This window comes from Pipistrellus hanaki, assembly GCF_964339955.1.
Source record: "Pipistrellus hanaki genome assembly, chromosome: 1".
Lineage (NCBI taxonomy): Eukaryota > Metazoa > Chordata > Mammalia > Chiroptera > Vespertilionidae > Pipistrellus > Pipistrellus hanaki.
The window spans coordinates 3847797-3871837 of record NC_140503.1 but is presented as its reverse complement, the minus strand read 5'-3'; the positions used below and the strand labels follow the sequence as shown (position 1 = coordinate 3871837).

At 40.4% G+C, this 24041-nt stretch overlaps 1 protein-coding gene across 5 annotated transcripts in view; it reads right to left on the bottom strand.

Moving 5' to 3' along the window:
* Positions 1–4908: 4908 nt before the first annotated feature.
* Positions 4909–24041, bottom strand: part of PAPOLA (poly(A) polymerase alpha) — a 53781-nt gene continuing 34648 nt past the window's right edge. For 2 of the 5 annotated variants that reach the window (XM_084883335.1, XM_084883338.1), the window contains exons 14-22: positions 23887–24006; positions 22612–22721; positions 18567–18688; positions 15538–15680; positions 14935–15056; positions 14267–14487; positions 9297–9359; positions 7437–7511; positions 4909–5280 (exon numbers count right to left, since the gene is read on the bottom strand). In XM_084883335.1, coding sequence (XP_084739461.1) covers positions 5185–5280; positions 7437–7511; positions 9297–9359; positions 14267–14487; positions 14935–15056; positions 15538–15680; positions 18567–18688; positions 22612–22721; positions 23887–24006 — 1072 coding nt within the window. In that variant the 3' untranslated portion in view covers positions 4909–5184. The remainder of the gene's footprint in view (positions 5281–7436; positions 7512–9296; positions 9360–14266; positions 14488–14934; positions 15057–15537; positions 15681–18566; positions 18689–22611; positions 22722–23886; positions 24007–24041) is intronic. The other 3 variants (XM_084883336.1, XM_084883337.1, XM_084883339.1) reach the window with 3 other exon arrangements.

Sequence of the window (24041 nt, the reverse complement as noted above, 5' to 3'; positions counted from 1 at the left end):
CCCGAATATCAGGGCTCCCCCACTGTTGCAAGAACCCACGTCTCCAAATGGGAAGGCCTGGGCTGTGGAACCCCCAGGTCCCACCACTGGAGCTGTCACAGCAGCCAGGTGACGTCACCAGTGCCCACGCCCCGCCCTCTGCGGATGCTCAGCCCGCCTCCCCTGCCCCCCAGGGCAGCTCCCAGCGCCTGCTCGGAGGCTCAGGGGGCATTTCCTGAACGAACCTCCCCAGGAGGCGCCTGTGCTCCCTGGAATCCCACTGCGCACAGAGGGCGGGTGTCGGGCTAAATCCTGAACTGGGTTTCCAGCCCCCTGGCAGGGCAGTCATTCCCATACTGCCGGGCGGCCCCGCACACTCCTGGGAGGGGGAGGGCGGCCCTCGGGAGCACAGGGCACAGACCAGCACAGCTCCCGGACCGCGGTCCTGGTGCAGAGGCGGCGCGCGGTCACAGGCGGGGCCGGACACTTAACATCCGGGGGCTCCCTGCGGCCGGGGCTCCAGGCGGGCAGGTGGGACCCCTGAGGCCTCTGAGGAGGCTGCTGTGTGGAAGGAATTTTTAAAGGAAACGTGAATACCCTGATTCCACAAGTACCACCTAAAAACAAGCTTCCTCTAAAAACCGGAGTCATCCTTTCTAAATAAGGTGTAACTTCACTAACCCAAATTAGGAGGGACGATGAGTGCTTTCAAGACTGTGCACAGTGGATAGAGCATCAGCCTGCGGACTGAAGGGTCCCGGGTTCGAGTCTAGTCACAGGCACGTGCCTGGGTTGTGGGCTTGATCCCCTGGAGGGGACATGCAGGCGGCAGCTGGTCAACAACTCCCTCTCGTCATTGATGTTCTTCTTTCTGAAATCAACAAAAGGCCTTTTTATAAAATGTGCAAAGCATGTTTCTATTGGGAAGCGTGTCACTTGTGCACCCCCTTGTCCTGAGCGCCCGTGAACTTGGGGTAGGACGGACTGTGAAACCGGCCTGAACTGGAGCCAGGGCGGCTAAGGGGGCGGGGCTCCTCTCGGGCCTGGCACGGGGGCTCCCCGCGGGGGTGGGCGGCGTCCTGGCTGTGAAGGCGGATGGTGCCCTCTGTCACTCACAGGGGGCGGCTCTGCCCAACTGTCTCTCTCTGACAACTCCCCCATCCATCTCTTCATTAACAGCCGCTGCCGGCAGAGCGCAAACAAGGCCGCTCCTCGGCCAGATTTCTGCAAACCGCGGCGCTCCAGGCGCCACGCGGCGTGAGAGCTGGTGAGAAGGGTGTGATGCCAAGACAGCATCCACCGGCGGCGAGCAGAGCTGGGACGTTCCGTGTTATTTTAAGATGCAGCCCCTGCGTCAGGTCTGAAGTTGGGGAGAACCCGTTCCTCACCCGTGCGTGTGCATGGGGGTGGCAGGGGCACAGCTTGCTCCCTGGAAACCACCGATCAGGCTGCATTGATGTAAGTCCTCTTGGAGCAAGCATTGTATTACACCAAAAATAAACGTAATGGTTTTAGGACGAAACGACATTATGAGAAAATGTATAAGACTGAGATAAATGAATGGAATGAGCCATAAGAAACCCATGAAATCAAAATTTCCAGTTATTCTTTTTAAAAAATATATATTTTATTGATTTTTTACAAGAGAGGAAGGGAGAGAAATTGAGTTAGAAACATCGATGAGAGAGAATCATCGATCAGCTGCACCGGGGATGTGCCCGCAACCACTGTACATGCCCCTGACCCGGGACCCCTCAGTCTGCAGGCCAATGCTCTATCCACTGAGCCACACCGGCTTCGGCCAAAATTTCCAGTTACTCAAAATGCCTCTTTTCAGATTGAAATGTTGGATCAAAAATAGCATCTTACAAATTAAGGAAATGGTTCTGAAAGGTTCAACATATTAAAAGACCTAGGTTTTTAAAAAGCAGGCTGCACACAGACTTGTAGGAGGTTAAAACACTGAATAAAATCCTAGAATGGTCCTGAGCGTGGAGCTGCGGCGTGAAGAGGTGGCGTGTGACCAGGACGAACCCACCACTGTCAGGACTCACGGCCAATGGTTCCTCCCTCCAACCTGTGATTGTATTTCAACCCACGGATGCAATTGTTTGAAACGTTCAGACCCACAGGGAACATGTCACACGGCTGTGAAGACTGGCCCGGGCTGACGTCCACGCTCCAGCGCATCCCGCGTGGCCGCGCGGGGAAAGCCGAGGGCGGGCGCGAGGGAGTTACCGAGGCCGAGGGGCCAGTTCCCGCCGGGGAGTGCGCTCTGCCGCCCAGGCCGCCCTGGCCGCCTGCTCCGCTGTCTCACAGGACCAGGGCCCGGGGCTCCCGCCAGCGCAGGGCAGGTGTCCCAGTGGAGGAACACAGGCCTGTGAGTGTGGCCCATGGAGCCACGGGTGATTGTTAAGGGCTTTCTCCTTTCCTGAGCAGCCTCGCAAGTTTAAGGAACAGTTACCCCGCACTGCGGTCACGTCTTTATCCACAGGAAAGGCACTGGGATTTCGGGAGTGAAGACACGTGCACAGCCCATGGCCCTCGGAATAACGGCTTTTGCCTGAGGACACTCCCTCCACTCCAAGCACTGAAGATGACCACACTCAAGGCTGGTCATCACAGACACACAGACAGTTCGCTCCGAACCCGAGGGAAATGTGCACGCTGAGCATGCGGGGTTCAGGAAGAGCAGCATCGGCTTCGGGCTTACAAAATGAGGAACGCAGGATCCTGGCTGGCTGTGGGCTGATCCCATTCACTGACACACCAGTGCCACCTGCTGGCCTGAGACACACAGCACCACAGCTTGAAGACCAGCAGCTCTGAGGAAGCAGTCAGGGAGGGCACTCGGTCTACGCGCATGGACGACACAGAAAAGGGCAGTGCCTACATTCCTGGAGATGGCTGAGAGGTGGGACAGCTGCAAGGGGATGACAGCAACTACACTCACGGCTTCCTCCCTGCCGGTGTGAGCCATCTACTCATATGAGGCTGCTATTGGCATGAATTAACCAGAAATATCTTTTCTGCATGTAACCACAATAAGTTCTTTTGCAGATCTTCCCTTAGAGCTCTACTATATAAACTTTAAGTAGGACCAATTATTTCATTGAAAAGACAAAAGAATTCAAAGTCAGTCAAAAGAAACCAGCCGACTGTAGGATTGTGCTGTTGTTTTTTTTATTGTGTTTTCAATGGAGAAATACATCATCTGTTTACAAAATAGCTCTTGAAAAATACAAGGAGTACAGATACTATAAAACAAAGCAAACTCCAGTCATGAGACACTACGTACATCATGCGAAAGCAACAGTCCGATCTCCAGGTTATGAAACTAGAATTAAAAAGTCACTACACAGAAAAGGTCCAAGTTCCCAGCGTGGCAAAACTTGGGTGCAGTTACAGGAAACATTGAATAAACTGAATTTTTCCCCCCAATGTGTAAACAAATGACAAGACTAAATCTGTGCCTGAATTTCAATCTAACTCGGAAGCTACACAAAACACACAGCCACCTTGCCACTCCCCCTGGCAGTGGGACCCTTTCCCTCCGGGGGCGGGGACAGGGCCGGTGGCTGTGCCGTGAAGACGCGGGAGGAGGTGCTATAACAGATGTTCTAAGTATGGTGAACAGAAAGCCTCAATTAATGCAGAGCCTAAGGGAAGACTACACTCCAACTTCGGAAATTAATTTAGAAGGACAGGGGAGAGTTTAAGTGATTGCAGTTTAACAAGGAAATGCGTGTGACAGAACGAAGCACAATGGAGGATTCAGAAAACATGCTCATCGGAAAGATCGGTTAGGTTTGCTTCGTCCAGATTAAGAAAGAAGAAGTTTATCAACACCTAGCATCCCTCCCAGTCGTGAAGATGGCTGTTCTGCTGCTTAATTAGGAGGAATTATCTTCTTTAGAGTCCCTAATCTACTGACAGGGTGAAACAAAATGAAAAAGGCAGAGAGCTGACTAGATGTCAAGTGAGTGCTAGAAATGATTTTTAAATGTTTCTAGATGTAAAATTTACTGACAAAGTTGGTCAACCATTTAAAAATAAAAATTAGTTTTAAATTCTTGGAGAAAACGCCTTTTGCCCACATGTTTGAAACGGAAAACCAGCTTGGCTCCAGACCGGAGTTCTGTGGAGTGTGCAACATCCCTCCTTTGTAGGACCGAGTGCTGTCCAAGGCGGACCCCATGTTCACAGGCATTCCGTTAGTCCTCCTGGAGGTCCGGCCACGGGACCACAGTTCAGTGTCCTGGGCCCCATGGCATGGGGTCACTGGCTCCACACCACTGCTTAAGAAAATACTGGCATTTTGTTTTGTGTGGAAAAAAATCCAACATTATGCATACAAGCAGAAAGGGAAAAAGAAAAACAAGGGGGAGGGAGCAAAATGCTTTTGTCTGTTTCGAAGACCACAGACTAAAAGCAAAAGAAGACCGAGCTTTAATAAGCTCAAAGAAAAAGATCTCTCGCTGATCGCTGATTTACCTGCACTCTGAACAATTCTATAAATAAAACGAATATATCATTTCTTAATCACCACCCCATCAAACCAAGTGTTTCCTAATTATTCTTTCAATGTCAAACCCCAATCTTAGAAGTGACATGTCCTTCGGAAGGGTTACAGCTGCCTCACAGGGACTGACCTAGACCCGCTCTTAGCCTTGCTCTCAAGTACAGCGGCCCCGCTGCAGAACGGGATCCGATTTGAAGATTGACGGGAAAGGAAATTCTTCAAGAAAAAATGAAATCCATCAGGCTGAAACCTAAAATTAGTACTACTTTCTAAAGCGAAAATACATAAAAGTGCATCATCAGAATAAGGAGTTCTTATGCTAGTTTGTATCGCAAATTTTCTAAACAATGCATCAAACATAAACCCAATCCAGATGGTCAATTAAGGATACAAATATAGCTTGAGGGTTGTTGTACTTTTTTTTTTTTTGCTTTTTTTTTAAAGGCAGTAATTTTTAAAAATAGTTAATGCAACTGTTGCTAACACAGTAATAATAGTACTCCTGGCTTCACATACTAACCTGGACTTCCGATCAAGTGCTGATTAGCCCAGTAAGGGAGGTCACACAAACCTATATCCATGTTCAGCCATGTCTAGTCTTGTACCCTCCAGTCTCCTTTCTTAGCATTTGAAGACAACAGGTTGAGTTGGCAGATATTGTTTATGGACCCCTGAGGTTGTTTTTACCGATTCAATCTCAGTTTTATTGAATTCTTGATAACAGGAATAGGATTTGCAGGGAGAGCAGGGATATCAGAAAGGTCTGTACTGGATGTTTTCTGAGGACAAAGCAAAGAACACAACGCTGTAACTTAACAGAGATTTACTTTCCCAGTGCTTTATTCCTAAGAAATGGAGGGATCTTAGCATAAGAACTATTAAAAATTTAAAGAAAAATTTCAAAACGAAATATAAATAAATATGAATTACTATGAAATTGTATCTTTTACGCTTGTAGGAACATTTTAGCAATGTACAGAAAATGTAAGTAATGTCAAACACAGCTTTTATAAACACACTCCTTTAAGATCGCCCGGCATGTAATTGCCAGGGCAGGCACACGAGCTATGGCTGTGGTGCTGGTGGTACTGCAGCTCCCCCCTGTGGCGGAATGCTTCAGGTTCACCTTAGACACAGGAGCAGCACTTGTCAGGAAACAGGATTTTTTGACCCCATAAATTATCCATACAACTGAGTAATAATTTTATTATTTTAAACTTCAGGGAAGTTTCATATTAAAAATAAATTAAATCACAAGCTTTCTTTAACATTCAAAAACATAGAGATGAACTTTTAAATGTTTTATTATAGAAAATTCCAAAAATACACGGAAGTGAAGGAACTGTATGATGAATTCCCGTACGTTCATTCCGCAGCCTCACCCACTGGCCAATGAAAGCCAATGAGTGCACTGCCCTCCCACCTTCAGCTCCCTTATGCCGGAGCAAATCCCAGAGAGCCTGTCCTTCCATCTGTAAATATTTCAAGTTTACCTTCAAACGATAAGGATTTTTTGTTAAACACAGGCCCCACATTTTAATCGCTCCCACCCCCAATAGTCCCTGTATATCACCAAATATAGAGATGCATAATCCCTCACACAATCCCTCCTGTAACTGGGTGGTTATCCGCTCAATAGCTCTAGGAATTTTTTCACCAGGAAGAAAATCCTACTTCCTCATAAAAATAGCTAATCAGCAGCCGCCCCCGGGCACTGGTCACATTGCGACAGAACTAGGAGTGTCCCGAGGAGAGAGGACACGGAAAGGCGGCCGGCCCATCGCAGGACAGTTTCAGGTGGGTGAACAGGTTTGTCCATGTTCAACATCAAGCCCAACACTTGCTAACGTGCTTTTAGTTACCCAATACTTCTTACCAGATGACGGTTCTGAAATAAACGACATTCCAGAAGAGCAAACATAACATGTAGACGAAATGAAAGGGCAGGGTGGGGCGAGGATGAGCTCCCGACTCCCCCCGCAGGGCGGAGTTATCCCTAGCCCTCACCCCACCAATCAGGGTCAGCCGAGGCAGTGACATCACCTCACCGGAGTAAAACCCCTGGACTGGGCAAAATTCGTTCCCTCTTCCGCCATGCTGCCGGCGTGAGTGGGAGGAGCCCATGCTAGCATGGAACAGGCTCTATTGTTTATTGCATCGGACTCGGCTCCCTAGTGGTCCTTGGGGATCACGAAGTCTGGTACAGCCAGCAAAACCACATTTTAGAGCTGTCACATTAAAATAACTCTGAACCACAAAGCAGCAAACATCGCTGCTGGATCGTTCAGCAACTGTAGCCATCATCCATCTCAGTTCTCTTGTAGGGTAACTCTCTAGCTACAGAAAAGATGTACTTTGTCAGAGTTTGACCTACACTTAGAAATATATTCCATTTCGGGAATTCAAGAAAACATTTCGCCAACAAAATGGAAGTTCACAAATCAATAGGGGTTAGGGAGAGGAGGAGGATTGTCACAAGTAGAATGTCTATGTCAAATGCAAAAATTATTTTAAAGAACTATGGGGTACATTAAATTAATAACTTAAAAATCAGAAATAAACAGTGAGGCATAAACACATTTTAAAAATAAAAGATCCTATTAACCTCGTAAAAATGAAATCCACAAAGAATGGATTTTAGTTGTCATAATTTAAAGTTCGCTTTGACCTCATAAAGCCGCTATAGAACATGCATCCTGACTGACGAGGAGCTAAGTGATTTGCACTCTCACGTGTGTAAGGGGAACACCACACCAAAAAACAAACCAAAAAAAAAAAAGGTCCCACCAAATCCTGGGCTCATCTACAATAAATACAAAGAATAACTTTCACAAAGATACTTTATCAGTCTTCCGTACACGCTCATTTTAACTCATTATACCACTCTAATCTCCACAACATTTATAAAGCTCTCCTTGCTTTCTGCACTTAGTACCTGAGAAGCCAACAGAGAAGCCGCTGTCTGAACAGTTTCTGATTGAGTTGTACTTGTCTCTGTATCAACTTGTTCCTGTGAGACAAAGAAGACAGGGGCGAGAGAGTCTTAGAAAAGAATAAAAGAACAAAATGCGGTTTGGTGGCTAATAGAGTAGACATATTAGAAAACAGGAAGGATTCAGAGAAAGATGCGACTGCATTACAAAACCATCTATTGAGCTTATTGCAGGTTATTACCCATTTCATGTACACATGATTTCTATTTGCCTGCTTCCATCTTTTAAGGCATGGTGAGAATAGCTCATGGCTTTCCACCAGCTCCGATTTGGGCATTTTAAGCAAACAATAATTAAAGACACGCACAGGCACATTATGAAACGTGGCCCAGACAATGATTAACAGAATGTAAACCCAAGCTCTGAGCTATGTGAAAAACAAAGTCCATTCAATATTAAATACAATTACTAAGAAGCACAAAAATGGTCCCACGCCTTTAATTAAAAGTGAAAACTGTTTCTAGAACATTCCTCCTTCCTCTGGGTTCTCTTCCCATTCTCAGTCAGCAGCGCTCAGTGCGGCTCTCAGGTTAATCACAGCCAACTCCTCCAAAGCAGCACACACAAACAGTAACACACACGCACATATGTACACACTAATGAAAAAACACACAAAAATTTGAATTTCTACAAAAAATACTTATACAGTAATAGAACAATGAAATACCAATTTTCTCCTCTGAAACTACAAAGGGTAAAATAGGACGTAAGAAATAGAAAAAGTGCAGTGTTTCTATAGCACAGCTTGGCAATATGTATCAAGTTTTAAAAGAAAGCATACTATTTGCCTCAGTAATTCCTCTGCAATTAATTTATCCAGATGAAATAAACATAAATGATGGCAGCCATTTAACTATAGTCAATATACTACAGCAGAAAAGGGCAACTTTCTTTTAAAAGGAACAATTGCTAACAATAGGAAACTGGCTGTATAAAAATTATAACTGCTTTAAGATAGCATTCTATGCAGCCATTTTCTAGATTATAAAGTGACATTAAATTTTTTTTCTTGGTTTACAGAGTGAAAAAAGACTTAAAAGCAAAAGGCATTGGCAGTATACACAGGCAAATCTATAAAGACATCAAAATAATACTTGCTAAAATATCAATCATGGGAATCTGGATAATTTTGGGAAAAGTTGATTTCCAATTTTTCTATAATAAGGACAGAGTTAAGCCTTTAGTATATTTCAACTTTCGGGGGGGGAGGGGGAAATGATGTTCCCAGTCTAATACGGTTTGGCTCAACCAATCTCTCCCAGCCTGTTTCCCTGCTTCAAGCCCCCGAACCTGAGGTTCTACCACACCTTCTGCAATAGTTCTCTAAACACCCCATCCTCTCACCTCAGCTGCGATGAGCTTCCCGGGGTGCCATGCCCATAAGCCTCTCACCCTCCAGAGCCGGCCTCCGACACTACAGCTCCGCTCAGAAGCCTCACACTGCTTCTGCAGATACCAATAACTGCTCTTCCTCTCACCACCCATCATCCTCAATCCCTTTGAGAATGTAATTAATTGCTTTCCCTTTTTATATTCTTTACTTAATGGTAAAGAACTGAGTTCTCTAAAGGAATGTAGCATAATTCACTCACCACTCTATACTACTAGGTGCCCAACAATACAGTGCAACTAGAAGGGCCTCAAACGCTAGGAATTTAATTAACATTGTAAATTAACATTAAAAAGGGACACTTCTAGAAACAACCTATAGAATAAAACACAGTACAATATTCTACACACATTCTTATTACATCTTCCGTCCTCTGCATTGTGTATGTACACCAAGGCTAAATTTAGTATACCTTTGTTTCTGTTTTATCATGTGCACTCAAAGCAGGACAGTTAGCATCTTCACTTGTTTCATCCTGTTTTTAAAAAGAAAAGCTTTATTCTCTAAAATGAAAATTTTAGATTATTTGCCAATCAATGCTTTAACTTACATAATTTTTTAAGTTATGAAATAATTTAACCTGTAAGATCAAGTATGGCCTTAAAATAATTACTGATTCACTTCATTTTTTTCCATATTAATAAATTTAATTAGTATACTAAATTGTAGTACCCACCAAAATTAAAAAGAAAATGACGAATACTGTTATTGATCACCGCCACCTAACGTACAAACATAGACACACTCACACACACACATTTTCAAAAAGAACATCCCTTTAATTTACCACAAAATCCCTTAGTAAGACCTATTAAAATCCTGAATAAAAGGTTTAAGAAATGCTCTCTTCTCAGGTCGTAATTTTTAAGTGTATTATAATTCTATTCAAAACAATGCATTTTTGATAAAGAGAGAACAGGGGAAGCCCAAAATGGCTACACTTTCCCATTCCTGTAGTGTCTTGTTAATAAGCATCACTTTCTTAAGAAAAAAATTTTTTTTTCTAAAATATATTTTATCGATTTTTTACAGAGAGGAAGGGAGAGAGATAGCTAGAAACATCGATGAGAGAGAGTCATCGATCAGCTGCCTCTTGCACACCCCCTACTGGGGATATGCCCGCAACCAAGGTACATGCCCTTGACCAGAATCAAACCCGGGTCCCTTCTGTCCCCAAGCCGACGCTCTATCCATTGAGCCAAACCGGCCTCGGCAAGAAAAATAATTTTGACACTAATTTCACTGCTTTATTTACTGGGCAGAACTAAAATTTAATTTTAATTGGCTCTAAAACAAGATATAGAAACCATAGGGTAAACTTACAGAGTAGGAGAGATCTACCCTGTTTCCCCGAAAATAAGACAGCCTTACATTAATTTTTTCTCCCAAAGTTGCGCTAGGTCTTATTTTCAGGGGATGTCTTATCTTTCGATGCGCTAGGTCTTATTTTCGGAGGATGTGCTATTTTCGGGGAAACAGGGTAATTGCAGTATCAACCAATTCCAATAAAGACTGTATTTATATCCCTCAAACATACATACTTAAATAGTAATTTAAATCCCTACTGAGCCCATTTCAATTCTGACAGGATATGTGGCATTATGGTAATATCGGTAAATGTACTTATACATACACACAAATATATACGTGGTGAAATATACTATAGCTGTGCTTTTATTAGTCCTTATTTCTAGAATATTTATGGTTGAAATGATATGCCTGGGAACTGCTTTGTAACATGGGAAGTGAGCAGTTGTGTAGATGAAAGAAGGCTAGCAATGATTTGTTAACTGCTAGTGGTACAGACATGACTGCACATTATAAATTTTAACATGTTTGAAATTTTCCACAAGTTTTTAAAATATTTATAGCATAATATTTTTTTAAAAAAACATATATAATATGAGATATATATATGGCAGATTTTTTTATTTTACATTACTGCCATTTAAATATATTTGAAAAGCTTTAGCATATGATGCAGATTTAGCAGAGCTAAACTACCTGGCAATACCTAAACACTCCTGCCTACAATACACCTTAGTGTATTATTGATTAAGCAGAACCAATTGGCTAAAATTTCTAATGCCAAGTACTCATTACCAGAGGATAAAAAACCCAGTTTAGGAGAGCTTCAAAATTAGGATATTTAGAATATTTTTAACAATCTTCTTCAAATTTAGCACCATGATTTTAGCCTGGGTTCTAATCCTATCTCTGAGTTTCATTAGCTTTATAAACAAAAAAAAGCCACCGAACCCTGAGTTTCTCTTCTAAGAAATGAGACTTATAACTAAGATCCTAAGATCTCTTCTACAGTTTAAAATTCCATTTTTATTAGTCAAAATAAAAATGAGTCGCCAACAAGCAAACCCCAGATTAAGAAACTATATAGAAAATAAAATTGTAAGAAAAAAATGGGAGAAACCTGTATTTTATAGGATACTTGAGACATCAATCAATTGCTAAGCAAAGGATCTTATTTATAGACTAGATGCCCAGTGTATGACATTTGTGCACTGAAGGGGAAGAGGATGGGAGAGGCTCAGCCCCACCGGCCTGTGCCCTCTTGCAGTCCAGGAGCACTCGGAGGAATTCTGACTGCCTCCAAAGTCTGCCCCCCGTTGGTCAGTGGGTGTCATAGTGACCGGTTGTTCCACCATTTGGTGAATTTGCATATTAGCCTTTTATTATATAAGATTTGGACACATATAGACTTTAAAAAAACACAAATCAATGATACAATCAGGGATCTTTGAGCACTGACTAAATATTTAATATTAATAAATTGGGATTTTTTCTAAGTGGGTTACGCTTATTTTGTTATACTTTCTTTTTTGTAACCATTATCTTTTAGATAGAAGAGTTTAAAAAAAAAAACTAATGAAATGATATGTTTGGAGAAGTGGAAAAGGCTGAAAGAACTAAGGATGCAGGGATTGGCCAGGTGAATATATAATAATACCTGAAGCTGCACGGTGGGTACATGGATACATGAAATGATTCTCTGTGTGCACATTTAAAATTTTAAAAACTTTACATTCCTGTTACTCCCCTAAACTAGACATGAAACATAAGTGTTTTCTAGCCAGGTAAGAGCAAGTGAAATTACAAATACTGTGCTAGTACATATTTGGTTAGAGCTAACAAAGAATCATTAAAAAATTAACCAATTGCCAAAACCGGTTTGGCTCAGTGGATAGAGCGTCAGCCTGCAGAATGAAGGGTCCCAGGTTCGATTCCAGTCAAGGGCATGTACCTTGGTTGCGTGCACATCCCCAGTAGGGGGCATGCAAGAGGCAGCTGATCAATGAATCTCTCTCATCGATGTTTCTAAGTCTCTCTTTCTCTCTCTCTCTCTCTCCCTTCCTCTATGTAAAAAATCAATTTATATATATATATATATATATATATATATATATATATATATATATATATATATATATATATATTTTTCCCTTAAAAAAAAAAAATAACATGAAGGAAATGGAGTGTCTAGAGCAGTGGTCGGCAAACTCATTAGTCAACAGAACCAAATATCAACAGCACAACGAATGAAATTTCTTTTAAGAGCCAAATTTTTTAAACTTAAACTTCTTCTAATGCCACTTCTTCAAAATAGACTCGCCCAGGCCATGGTATTTTGTGGAAGAGCCATGCTCCAGGGGCCAAAGAGCCGCATTTGGCTCACGAGCCGCAGTTTGCCGACCACGGGTCTAGAGCTATGCTTGCACATACTTTACTAAGGTAAAAGAAATGGGAATTCTGAAATGCTCTGACACCACCAAACAATAGACAAAATGTGGACTCACACCCACACCAGGCCATTCTTTGAGCGATGCACAAACAATCCAGCAGCATGGGCTCTGGAGGTTCCCCACCCCGTTCCTGCCTCCAAATGTTTTATGGAGCGTCTGGAAGAGGTGGGAAGCAGGTGACTGAGGAAGGGATGGACTAAACCAGTGGCCACCAACTGGGGGACTAAGGAACGCTGGTGGTCCGCGAGGTACGAAAGGTTAGCGACCACTGGACTAAACTAATCCCCTCTGGTAGTAGTAATTTCTTTTTTAAAAAAGAATTAAGTTTTACACAGGAACATTAATGAGTATTTCCTTGTTGTAAAAAAAAAAAAAAGAAGAAGAAGAAGAAGAAGAAATTCCCAAGCCTAAACTCCTAGAGTTTCTGACTCTGTATTTGGAGAAGGCCCTTAATTTTGGTAAGAAAAAAACCTGAAAAAGTAATTCTGATGTACAGTCAGGGTCGAAAACCACTGCTTTTGGAGATCATTAAACAGACACAGACGGGTTTTCAGAATACATGTTTTAAAAAATACTGAAACCATTTTTCATTCACAGAATCATAAGAGTAACAAAATTCATCACATAATTTATATTTCATTAATAGTGACTATTTCCTAAAACGACAACAAAAAAACAACTTCAGAATGACCTGGAGAATAAAACATGTGAACTGTCACCTCTCTGGCAATGGTGAAAGCCTAACAGGAAACAACCCAAGTCACTCCAGGGATCAATGCAATTGTGTAACAAGCCTATTTCTAGCCTAAGGTACAAACTTAAAATCAATGTATACTTTTAATGCTTTTCTTAAAGCTACCTGAGACTTTGACGAGATAAACCATTCCCTATAAAAGTTCGTATGCTAGAAAATTTCCTAAAGAGTTAAGAAAAAAATAATTATTCAAGGCCCCAAACTAATCTGACTTTACAACTTCGGTCAGTCATTCCATTAGGAAATTCCCTTAGAACCACTCGCATTCTTACCAAGTAAAGTGTAAACACTCCAAAATTCCATTTGGATCAAGAAACAAAAACTATGTCCAAAAAAGCTATGAAAAAATCAGTAGCCCGCCCAGCCAGAGTGGCTCAGTAGTTGAGTGTCAACCTATGAACCAGAAGGTCATGTTTTGATGCCCAGGTTGTGGGATCAATCCCGTGAAGGGTGTGCACAGAAGGCAACCAATCAATAATTCTCATCCTTGATATTTCCATCTCGCTCTCTCTCCCTTCCTCACTGAAATCAATAAAGATATATATACATATATATACACACAAACACACACACACACACACACACACACACACACACACACATATATATGTATATATATTATTTACTTTTCATCGGTAACCATAAAGGCCAGATGTATGAGAGCAATAAATGGAGCCATATAAGTCCACGCTCAGTCTTACAAACTAGACAGGCTACAGAGGCACAGCTTAGGAAGAGGCAACACTCCCTAAACATTTACCACAAGCTTTCCTCCTTCCTGCTTCTCACTTTGGCTCACAAAGATTTCCTTTCGCTGGATTTTCAAATAAGTTAAGCTGGTGTTCTCATGGGTAACTAATCTATAGGTACCTCTTCCGTTTTGGTTTTCTTGGGACTTTCTTCTCTGTGAGGTGAGGATCTCCTCTTGACCCCTCCTGTGGGATTAGGTATTTTTGTTGCTGCATTTCCTGAAGGTCGTGGTGGTGGGTTGACCAGGCGTGTTGCAGAAACCACTCTGGAGACCGCAGGCTTTGGTGGTGATGAAATGGCTGGCTGTGTGGCAGTTTGAGGAATGCTTTCGCTCGATGTACCTAAGTAATAAGTAAACATTAATAAATAAAAATTAAATCATCAGCATCCAGGTATAAATAAAGCTTTGTTTCTCTAAATTTGTTATCGCTGATAACTTTACAGGCAAATATTAAAACGGCATTAAAAAACTGATTTCAAACTACTGAATTAACGAATAAAGCCATCTTTCCAAATGAAGGCTGAGTCCACTGTGGCTCAGTGGTTGGAGGGTCAGCCTGTGTATCAAAAGGTCGTGGGTTCAATTACCCAGTAAGGGCAGCTACCTGGGCTGCAGGTATGATCCCAGGTGGGAGGCAACCGACCAATGTGTCTCTCTCACATCGATGTTTCCCTCTCCCCTCCTTCCCACTCTCTCTCTAAAATAAAAAAGGAAAAAATATCCTCGGGTGAAGATTAACAACAAAAACTAGGCAAAGGCGGAAACGCCATGTAACTAAATACTCTACCTGTCAAACCAATTCCCTTGCCCCCTGAGCTTTCACTGGAATCCGCTTGTGGCGCAGGAACGTCGGCGGCCTGGACGTTGGTCACAGATGCTGCTGTCACAGCTGGAGCAGGACTGTTTCTGCTGTTTAAAGACGGTGACAAGTAAACAGAGAAGCATAAAGTCCAGTCACAACATTTTGTGAAATTATTTTCTAAAGGATTGTTCAGATTTACTCCTCAGATATACAATGTAACTGACTTCATATAAGATATAACCAACAATCAAAAGCACACAAGCCTTCTAAAGCAGTGCTATCCCATAGAATTTTCTATAACAATGTCCTTTACGCTATCTCATATGGTAGTTACTACACAAATGAAATATGGGCAGTAAGAAACATTTAACTTTATTTAATATTAATCACATGTAAAGTGACACACAAAACATATGGAACACAAGTATGACACGGTAGGACAAATTACTTTCCGCAAAACTAAGAGTCAAATGGCTATTTAAAAATATTCTAAGATGGAATAAAATTAATATCCTAAATAGATGTCTTTAACAACAATTGAATATGTTCCTAAATAGCCACTACACTTCCATTCCCTGTTTTCCTTACCCCTGAGAGCTGCCAGAACTGTTCAGCGGACTGGTCTTCATAGCACTGGTAGGTGAAGGCACAGACATGCTGTTATCACTGTCCATAGACAAGTCGAGGCTGTTCTCATTCAGAGGTGTCAACCTGACACCTTCTGTTGAATGCTGCAATCAATAAAACATTCAATCAAATACATCTGTATTTTATTCAGATCTATGAAGCATGAACATGTCTTTTACTTGACATATGATTTCTACTAAAAAGTGCAAATCAAAATTTATGAAAATTAGAAGTGTGATGCTGACTATAAAAGGCATAGATTTGAGAGACACATACTCCCAACTCTAAGAAGCCGTCAAACTATAGCTCTTCCGTGGGAGAAATAAGGAGAAAAAAAATGGCACATTAAACACACACTGAATACAAAACACATTGCCAATTAAAAAGTACATGAAATGACATGGATCTTAAATCTGAGGGCTTAAATATACATTCATAAATGTATTAGGAAAGTTTACTAATAACATGATGCTAACAATTAATATCTCTAGCCATTGGGATTAGAATTGTTAACAGATTTTTAAAATATTCTACAATAAACTTTATTATATTTGTAAATCAATGAGCCTCTCCCAAGCAAAGGATTCCTTAATGCTCTAAGGCGGTGGTAGGCAAACTCATTAGTCAACAGAGCCAAATATCAACAGTACAACGATTGAAATTGAGAGCCAAATTTTTTAAACTTAAACTTCTTCTAATGCCACTTCTTCAAAATAGACTCGCCCAGGCCATGGTATTTTGTGGAAGAGCCACGCTCCAAGGGCCAAAGAGCGGCATGTTGCTCACGAGACACAGTTTGCCGACCATGGCTCTACGGCCACTTAGGATTTCAACATGGTAGTTTAATAGTATAAATTATCCTATGGAAAAGAATCATTTTCTGAAAACTAAACTTTATACCCACATGTAAATCCTAATGGTGGCCCTGCCTCTCAAAAAGCAAAGCACTCAAAGATAGTAACTAAATATAGGAAAACAAAAGAAAACTAAAAAACTGTAAGTGATTTTATGAATGTTGATTTCTAAAGTGACTTAAGATTTCCATTTCGATAATTAATGCTATTACAATGTCAAATTTACTTCAGCTTTTTCTTTCCAGAACTCTCTTAATACAGAAACATTTTAACCGAAATAATTTGCATTGTTGACAAAAACTCATATCCCATACATGTGTATGTGCAAGTGTGTGCATGCATGCTCTAATTTTTAATTTAGAACTAGAGAAACCACTATGTACATAAATAAGCACCTTATTCCTCCTTTCCCAACCCCAATCTGTTAACCATCCATTATGGTGAATTCGATGGTTATTGTTCGCTAATATATACTTTTATTTCATACTAGAGGCCAGGTGCACAAAATTCGTGCACAGGGGTGGGGGGTGGGGTGTCCCTCAGCCCAACCCTCTACAATCTGGAAGCCCTCAGGGGATGTCCTACTGAAGGCTTAGGCCTGCTCCCCGTGGTTCTCTGTTCTCTGCGGACCTGTCTGCTTGATGCCACCGCAGGCCCTGGTGTCTGCTCTCTATGGGGGCCTGCCTGCCCTTGGCCACTGGGGCCAGGGGCAAGCAGGGCCCTGCTTTCTGCTCGCTCACTGCAAGGGACTGCTTGTCCCTTGGCTGTGGTAGCCCTGCTGTCTGCCTGCTCGCTGGTAGGACGAACCCGCCCCACCCCTGGCCACTTGTGTGCGCGCTGGCTCAGGACACCTGGGTTCAGGGGATGTTCCTGCCCTGCCCCCGCTGCTCCGCGCCAGTACACATAGGCCCGAAGTGGTCAGAAGTCCTTCCAGGACCCCAGCTGCTCCAGGCCTATGAGCAAAACTACAGGTTCAGAGCAGCCTGGCTCCCAAGGATGCCTGACCCTGGGACGCAGGCGGCATGGCTCCGGTATGTAGGTAAGCGGCCGCCCCACCCACTGCCACTCACATATGCAGATTAACCCTCCATGTTTGTTGGGGTCATCTGCATACTCACTCATGATTGGCTTGTGGGTATCGCGGAAGTACAGTCAATTTGAGCATTTCTCTTTTATTAATGTAAATTCTCTCTTAAACCATTTATGTTTTTGACCTAGATGGTTTGGCTCAGTGGATAGAGCATCGGCCTGGGAACTAAAGGGTCCTGGGTTCGATTCCCCAGTAGGGGTATGCAAGAGGCAGCCCAATCTTTGATTCTTTCTCATCATTGATGTATCTATCCCTAACTCCCTCTCCCTTCCTCTCTGAAATCAGTAAAAATATGTTTTTAAAACCATGTATTTTTTAAACTTGTAAACTTCATATAAATGTATCAAATGGTACATACTCATCTGTACCTTTTTAACTCAACATAATATGTAGTTGTAGTTCGTTTATTTTCATGGCTATGTTCAAGTATTCCATTATAGGAATAAGTCATTTATTTTTGAAACCACATAAGCAAATATCTTTGAACTAAAATCTGTCCTCTATGTTAAGTCCGAATAATAAAAAAGCTAAGTTACTCAACAGGAAGCACTAATAACATAATATAAAACATTAACACTGGTGACCTCTGTTAGTGATCTTTATCTTCAATAACTTTAAAAATTTAAATAAAATAAATACATATATAATTCTTACCAAAATAGAGCCATTTTCATTGAAAAAAAATCATTTAATTTACTTGAGCTACAGAATACCTAACTGAATTTGTTTACTTTTTTAAAAAGATGGAAAATACTTATGTGGAATATTAAATGGCTATGAAAAGATCCTGAAGAGAATCTAAGTATATATAAAATAAGGATACAAAGCACCCCCGCTAATCTATCTAAAGTCTGAAGCAAGTGTGTGCAAGAAACCTGGTTAGGAAAAAGATTTCATATAATGCAACTGCTCCACTTAACAGATTTTTTAAATGCTGTGACTATTTAAATGTAACATTCCCTGAGCTTACAGTTTTGAAGTTCTGATAGCCTGAACACATAAAATATTATATTAGTATTGTTTTTGTGAGTACTTCTTAAATTTACCTTTTTCTTTTTCTGAAGCACATGATTAGGTAGTAGTTCATGGAGTTGCTTTCTTTTTACATGCATTGCAGCAATTTTCATGTCCACCTCAAACATCTTGCTGTTTATTGCTTGCCTATAAACTACACAATTAGGAAATTGTTACAAGAAATAAAAACATTTTAATAATGCACTTCAACTTATCCAGGAGAGGCTATTCTAAGCAGGGATCATCCTTTAAACATCAATACTTCACATGTATTCAATAACCAGGTGAAAACCTATCTCTACTCAAACTAAATCCTTTTACCAGAAGGTTTACAAAATGAAAAACATACAAAAAAAACACAAAGTATATGAATTCTTCCTGTGCAAAAACTCTTAAAGTGGTAACTTTCAAGAATCACTCTTTAAGAAACAGTGGAATTGGAGAAAAATAGGTTCTTAAGCCCATTCCCTTTAATGCTACCAGTAAAATTTTAAATTCTAATCTAAGTAACAAATTCAATAAAACAAAAGTCAAGCTTATTTAAATATACCTAAAGATACCTTTTCAAGAACTGTAAGACAACTAGTAATATTTTCTATTACAGAAATAACTCAAATAACATGTCATAGGAACAAAAATAATATGCTAAAAATAAATAAATCCAAATAACTTAGTTTCAGAAGATTCCAAAAATGAAAAAATTCATTCACTGAGTTCAACAACAAATAATTATGGAGTGGCTATACATATCACACTGCTCTAGACACAGGGCATAGCAGGGAATAAGACACTAAAATAATTTGAGTCTACATTCCAATAGGAAATATATAATCAACGGGGGGCGGGGGGAGAATTAAGTAAAACAGTTATCCTTCTAACAGAGGGATTAGGTGCAGTGACCCCCCCCCCAGAAGTCAAAAATACAAAGAGAACTCTAGCTGGCCCTCCACACGTGGATTCCCACCACGGAGTGCCCTCTTGAACGTGGGTTTGAACTGTGTGGTGGCAAGTGATCTTTATGGTGTAAGCGGACCAGCTCAATGCAAACTTGTGTTGCTCGAAAGTCAACTATTTCATACCAGGTGGTGATAGGCGCTCTGGGGAAAATCGAGTAGGAAGAAAAGCAGCTCAGCCTGGACACTAAGATTACATGGAGTGGAGACTTAAATGGAGTGAGGAAGTGATCTGACAGTACCTGGTGGAATAGCATTCCAGGAAGAGAAACATCAAGGACAAAATGTCCTGAGTGGAGAGCATACCTGGAATGTTCGAGGAACAACAAAAAGGCCACAGGGAAGGAGGAAAAGTAGAGATCAGTAATCCTTTATCTAATTCTAAAACCCCAAAAACTCCCCCCCAACACAGAAGTTTTTCATAAGATTGGCGCCAAAACTCGTCTGGCAACAAACCCTGCCCTGCTCTATTTGTGGTTGTTTGATCTCCACCAGTGCTTACTGTGTCTAGCAGACAGCTCCCTGTAGAAATTCTTTGGCTAAAAATGTTGCTCTGGGCCCTGGAATGATACTAACTTTATTACTTTCTGGCTCCAAGACAGATGAATAAGAATTCTAAGCTTATACTAAAAAATGAGGTCAGACATAAGGAGAGGTCAGATCAGGTAAAGGTTTGTAAACCACAGTAAAGACTTGGATTTTATTCCAAAGGCATGGATAGTCATTACAGGTTTTGAACAGGCGAGACATGCTTTGGATATTGGCTGAAATAGCTGAAGGTGGGCAAGGGCAGTATAAGAATCTGATAGCAATAGCAGTAAGTGGTGTGACCCAGACTAGGCTGACAGCAGAGGAAATCGCAATGTATTCTGAAAGCAGAGGCAAAAAACATTTTAATGGATTTATATCAAGCACAGCAGTTCCTCAAATAATGTCATTTTGTTATACCATTGGTTAAGGGGGCTGGGGGCGATTCCTGGCCAGGATTGCTGCCTGTGAGGAGTCTGCATCTTCTCCTCATGTCTCCCCCAGGAACTCCAGTGTCCCCACATCCCAGAGCTGTACAGTCAGGTGAACTGGTGTCTCTGGTTGTCCCAGTCTCAGTGAGTGAGTGTGCCCTGCACTAGAAGGGTGTCCTGTCCAGATAGGTCCCACCTGGTACTCTGAGCTACCAGGAGAGGCTCCAGTCACCAGTCACCTTAAATTGGAATAAGTGGGAATAATTATCTTACTACCTTTTATTAATCTTCCTTAAATGTCATGTATAGCTCACATTTATTTCAATGTTCATCACTTTAAGTGTTTTGGGATCTTTATTTAGAAATTTGGTGATAATTATGAAACCAGAACTATGCAGTATGAACTTAACTCATGTTTATATCAATTAGCCTAAGGCAAAACTGGTTTTGTTATATATATCGTTTCACTTAAATCTCAGTTTCCAAGAATCTATGGATGACATTAAGTGAGGACTTACTATCTGAGAAAAACAAGAGAGGAAGACTCCAAGATTTTCAGCTTGAACAACTACAAGAAAACAGTTGCTAAAACTTGAGACAAAAAACCATTTGGAAAAGTTGGAAGAGAGTGGAGGTAGCATTTTGGGTTTTGAACAAGTAAAATTTGTTTTATTTAAAAAAAAAACTCTGACAAAGTATTCCATTAAAATGTTCAAGATACAAGACAACTAAATATTCACTACCCAAAAATACCTGAAAATGCCTTGAAAATCTTGACAGTTCACTCATACAATCTTTGATAAACAGCTCAACTTAGATGCAAAGTACAAAACAAATTTTCTAATTCATTTATCTCTACATGATTTGTTAGTTGACAAATGGTTTATGGTGACTTCAGAATCTTTACTTTGGAAAAACACACTTCTGTGGTGCTCAGCAGATAGTCATCAGCACCCCCAGATCATCCTAAAAGCCTGCGTGAGTGCTTTTGTTGTCTCAATAATTAAAGATTATTACTTGATACTACGTGTAATCCTGAGTACAGAGTTCCTCACAATAAAGAATCGGACCATGTCCTACTTACATTCCTAAAGATGAGAAATTCAATTTTACAAAACAAAAAAAAATTTTTTTTTAAATCTGAATTTTCCAGGAATGCAACTACCACATAAAGAGATCACCTTTTGTTCAATTTAAAGCCTTAGCTTCATTATGTCACCAATTGCAATGCTGCTGGTCTCTGAATCACAAAGGAACACCTGGCTCAGTAGGAGTTCGCAGAGGTCACACTGCTAAGTGACTACACCTGGGTGTAAATCTGAGTACAGTGAATCTTCTAGTCACTGTACCGAGGCATTGCATACACATTCATGAAATACATATTCTTTTCCCTTTATTTCTCCTTTAAATTTAGTGTATGATACTGACTTTTTAGCAAATTAGAAAAATTGTTGTCCCTCCTTCTCTAAGGATTAAAAAAACTTTTAATGTTAAATCTGAATGTCCTTGGGGGAACTCTTTATTGAGGACAGTGAAAATGATACACACTAGAGTTTTTAAATGGGGGTGGGGAGGTTGTTTGAAAGAAAAATTAGTCCCTAAAAAAGATGCCATTCATCATTTTCTCTACACATACTCACCACTCCCTTGAAAAGCTGAGCATTTATACAGCCTTAGCTCTGTCCACTGTATCTCCCTTTGGACCTTAACCTATATACTATATCTCAGGGTACAAGTCAGTCTGAAATCAGCTCAATCACCCTCTCCCTCACCCATTAATAAACAAACACTCGAGTCTGTATTTGACATAGAGGATAAATTTCCTCAAGGCTACCAAAAGTTTAGCTTCAGAAATTCCTACGGTATAAGGCAGTCAGGCACAGAGTCGGTCTTTTAGACAAATAATCAAGTGGTTTCTATAAGTAATTGTGAACAAATCAAATTTAAAATAGATTTACTTAACTTTATATCTACCATAATAGAAAAAAAATAATTTATATATTAGAAAATGGAAACTAATAATAAATCCAAAAAAATAAGAGTATTTTTATGATTAGTGTTCATTATTCCCAGGAAACTTTAGTATTTATTACAAATATCACTAAGAAATGTGAAGACAAATTCAAATACTCAAGTACATTTTGATTGTCCAAGTAGAGCTATACCTGTATCTGTGAAGGACTGAATATCATAGGTGAGATCAACACTGAGATTTTCAGAGTTTTCCGTTTTTTTAAACACTAATCCAATCACCCACATCGTGCGAAATTCTTCCCTGAAAAGAAGAGTATTAATATAGTTAAACAAGCTTTCATAAAAATAGTTATCAAAGTGAGGTATATGGAAAGACTTGAAATATAAATATATTAGAGTCCCGGTGCACAAAATTAAATAAGTACACCATCAGAGCCCTAGGACCAAATACTTGTATTATCTATGTACTTATAGCCAATTTACTTAATGATGATCCTAAAATACCAGAGACACTGTAAACAAAGAAAAATTATGTTCAAACCAGCAAAGGAAGGGAATTAACATATTGTAGAAAAATGTGAAACAAATGATATCCTTGAAATAAAAACTTAACTACAACTTAAAATATATTACTTTAACTTTTAAAACTTAATTGAAAAGGCCACATGAACAGAAATTGACTACAGTTCTATAGTAACTAGAACAAGGGTACTTCATACCTTTGAACATTTAGTGACATATCTACTGAATGGAGCGTGTAGTCTTTCAATAATTAAGACTGCAACAACAAAAAATGTCTACAAAGCTCACATCACACTCTTACATGACTGAAAAAGAAAACCTGTACAAGCGATCAGAATAACAGCTATTCTTTACAAGCACAATCTTAAATGATCCATTATTTGTATTTTCAATCTCTCTTTAATCCTGTTTTTAAAAAGCTTATTATGAAAACTTACTTCACTCTCCAAAATGCAACAAAATACATATAGAACCTCATCAATCAAACCAGAAATTAACCCATGAAAAACCCTTACAATATGAAGTGAGCTGCTTTTATCGTATCTCCTCAGTGTTCCAGAATACAAGTCAAGAGTTTCACAAGTCAAATCCAAGTAAATTCTTTTAAAAATTAAGATAAACTGCAAAGACTGATATTTGCTGTAATAGCTATTCTGACAACCACTGCACAAAACAGGACAGGAAAGATGTTCAGAAAGAGTGCTAAAAGACAGATCTGCAGAACGTGAACTCTTCATTCATTAATAAGCACGGTGTATTTCAGTGGTAGTTTTTCTCTAGAAATAATTTCTCTCTTCAGGAAAACCTAAACTGTAAATCTCAAATTGGTTTTGAGCCACATATATTCAATAAAAGTGACTCCAGCTATTAAAAATTGCCTATAAATGCTTCTCTGAGTAAAAGTTAAAAACGGGAAGAGGAAATTAAAATAGAAGGCTGCTTACTTGTCAGGATTCTCTTTGGGCGCTGGAAATGACTGGGGATTCACATGAGCCAGTGTAATAAATTCATTCTTCTCCAAACTTCCAACCAAGATTCGGATTTTCGATTCCACCAACCCCACCCTAAACAAATGTCACTCAGTATTAATAAAAATTAA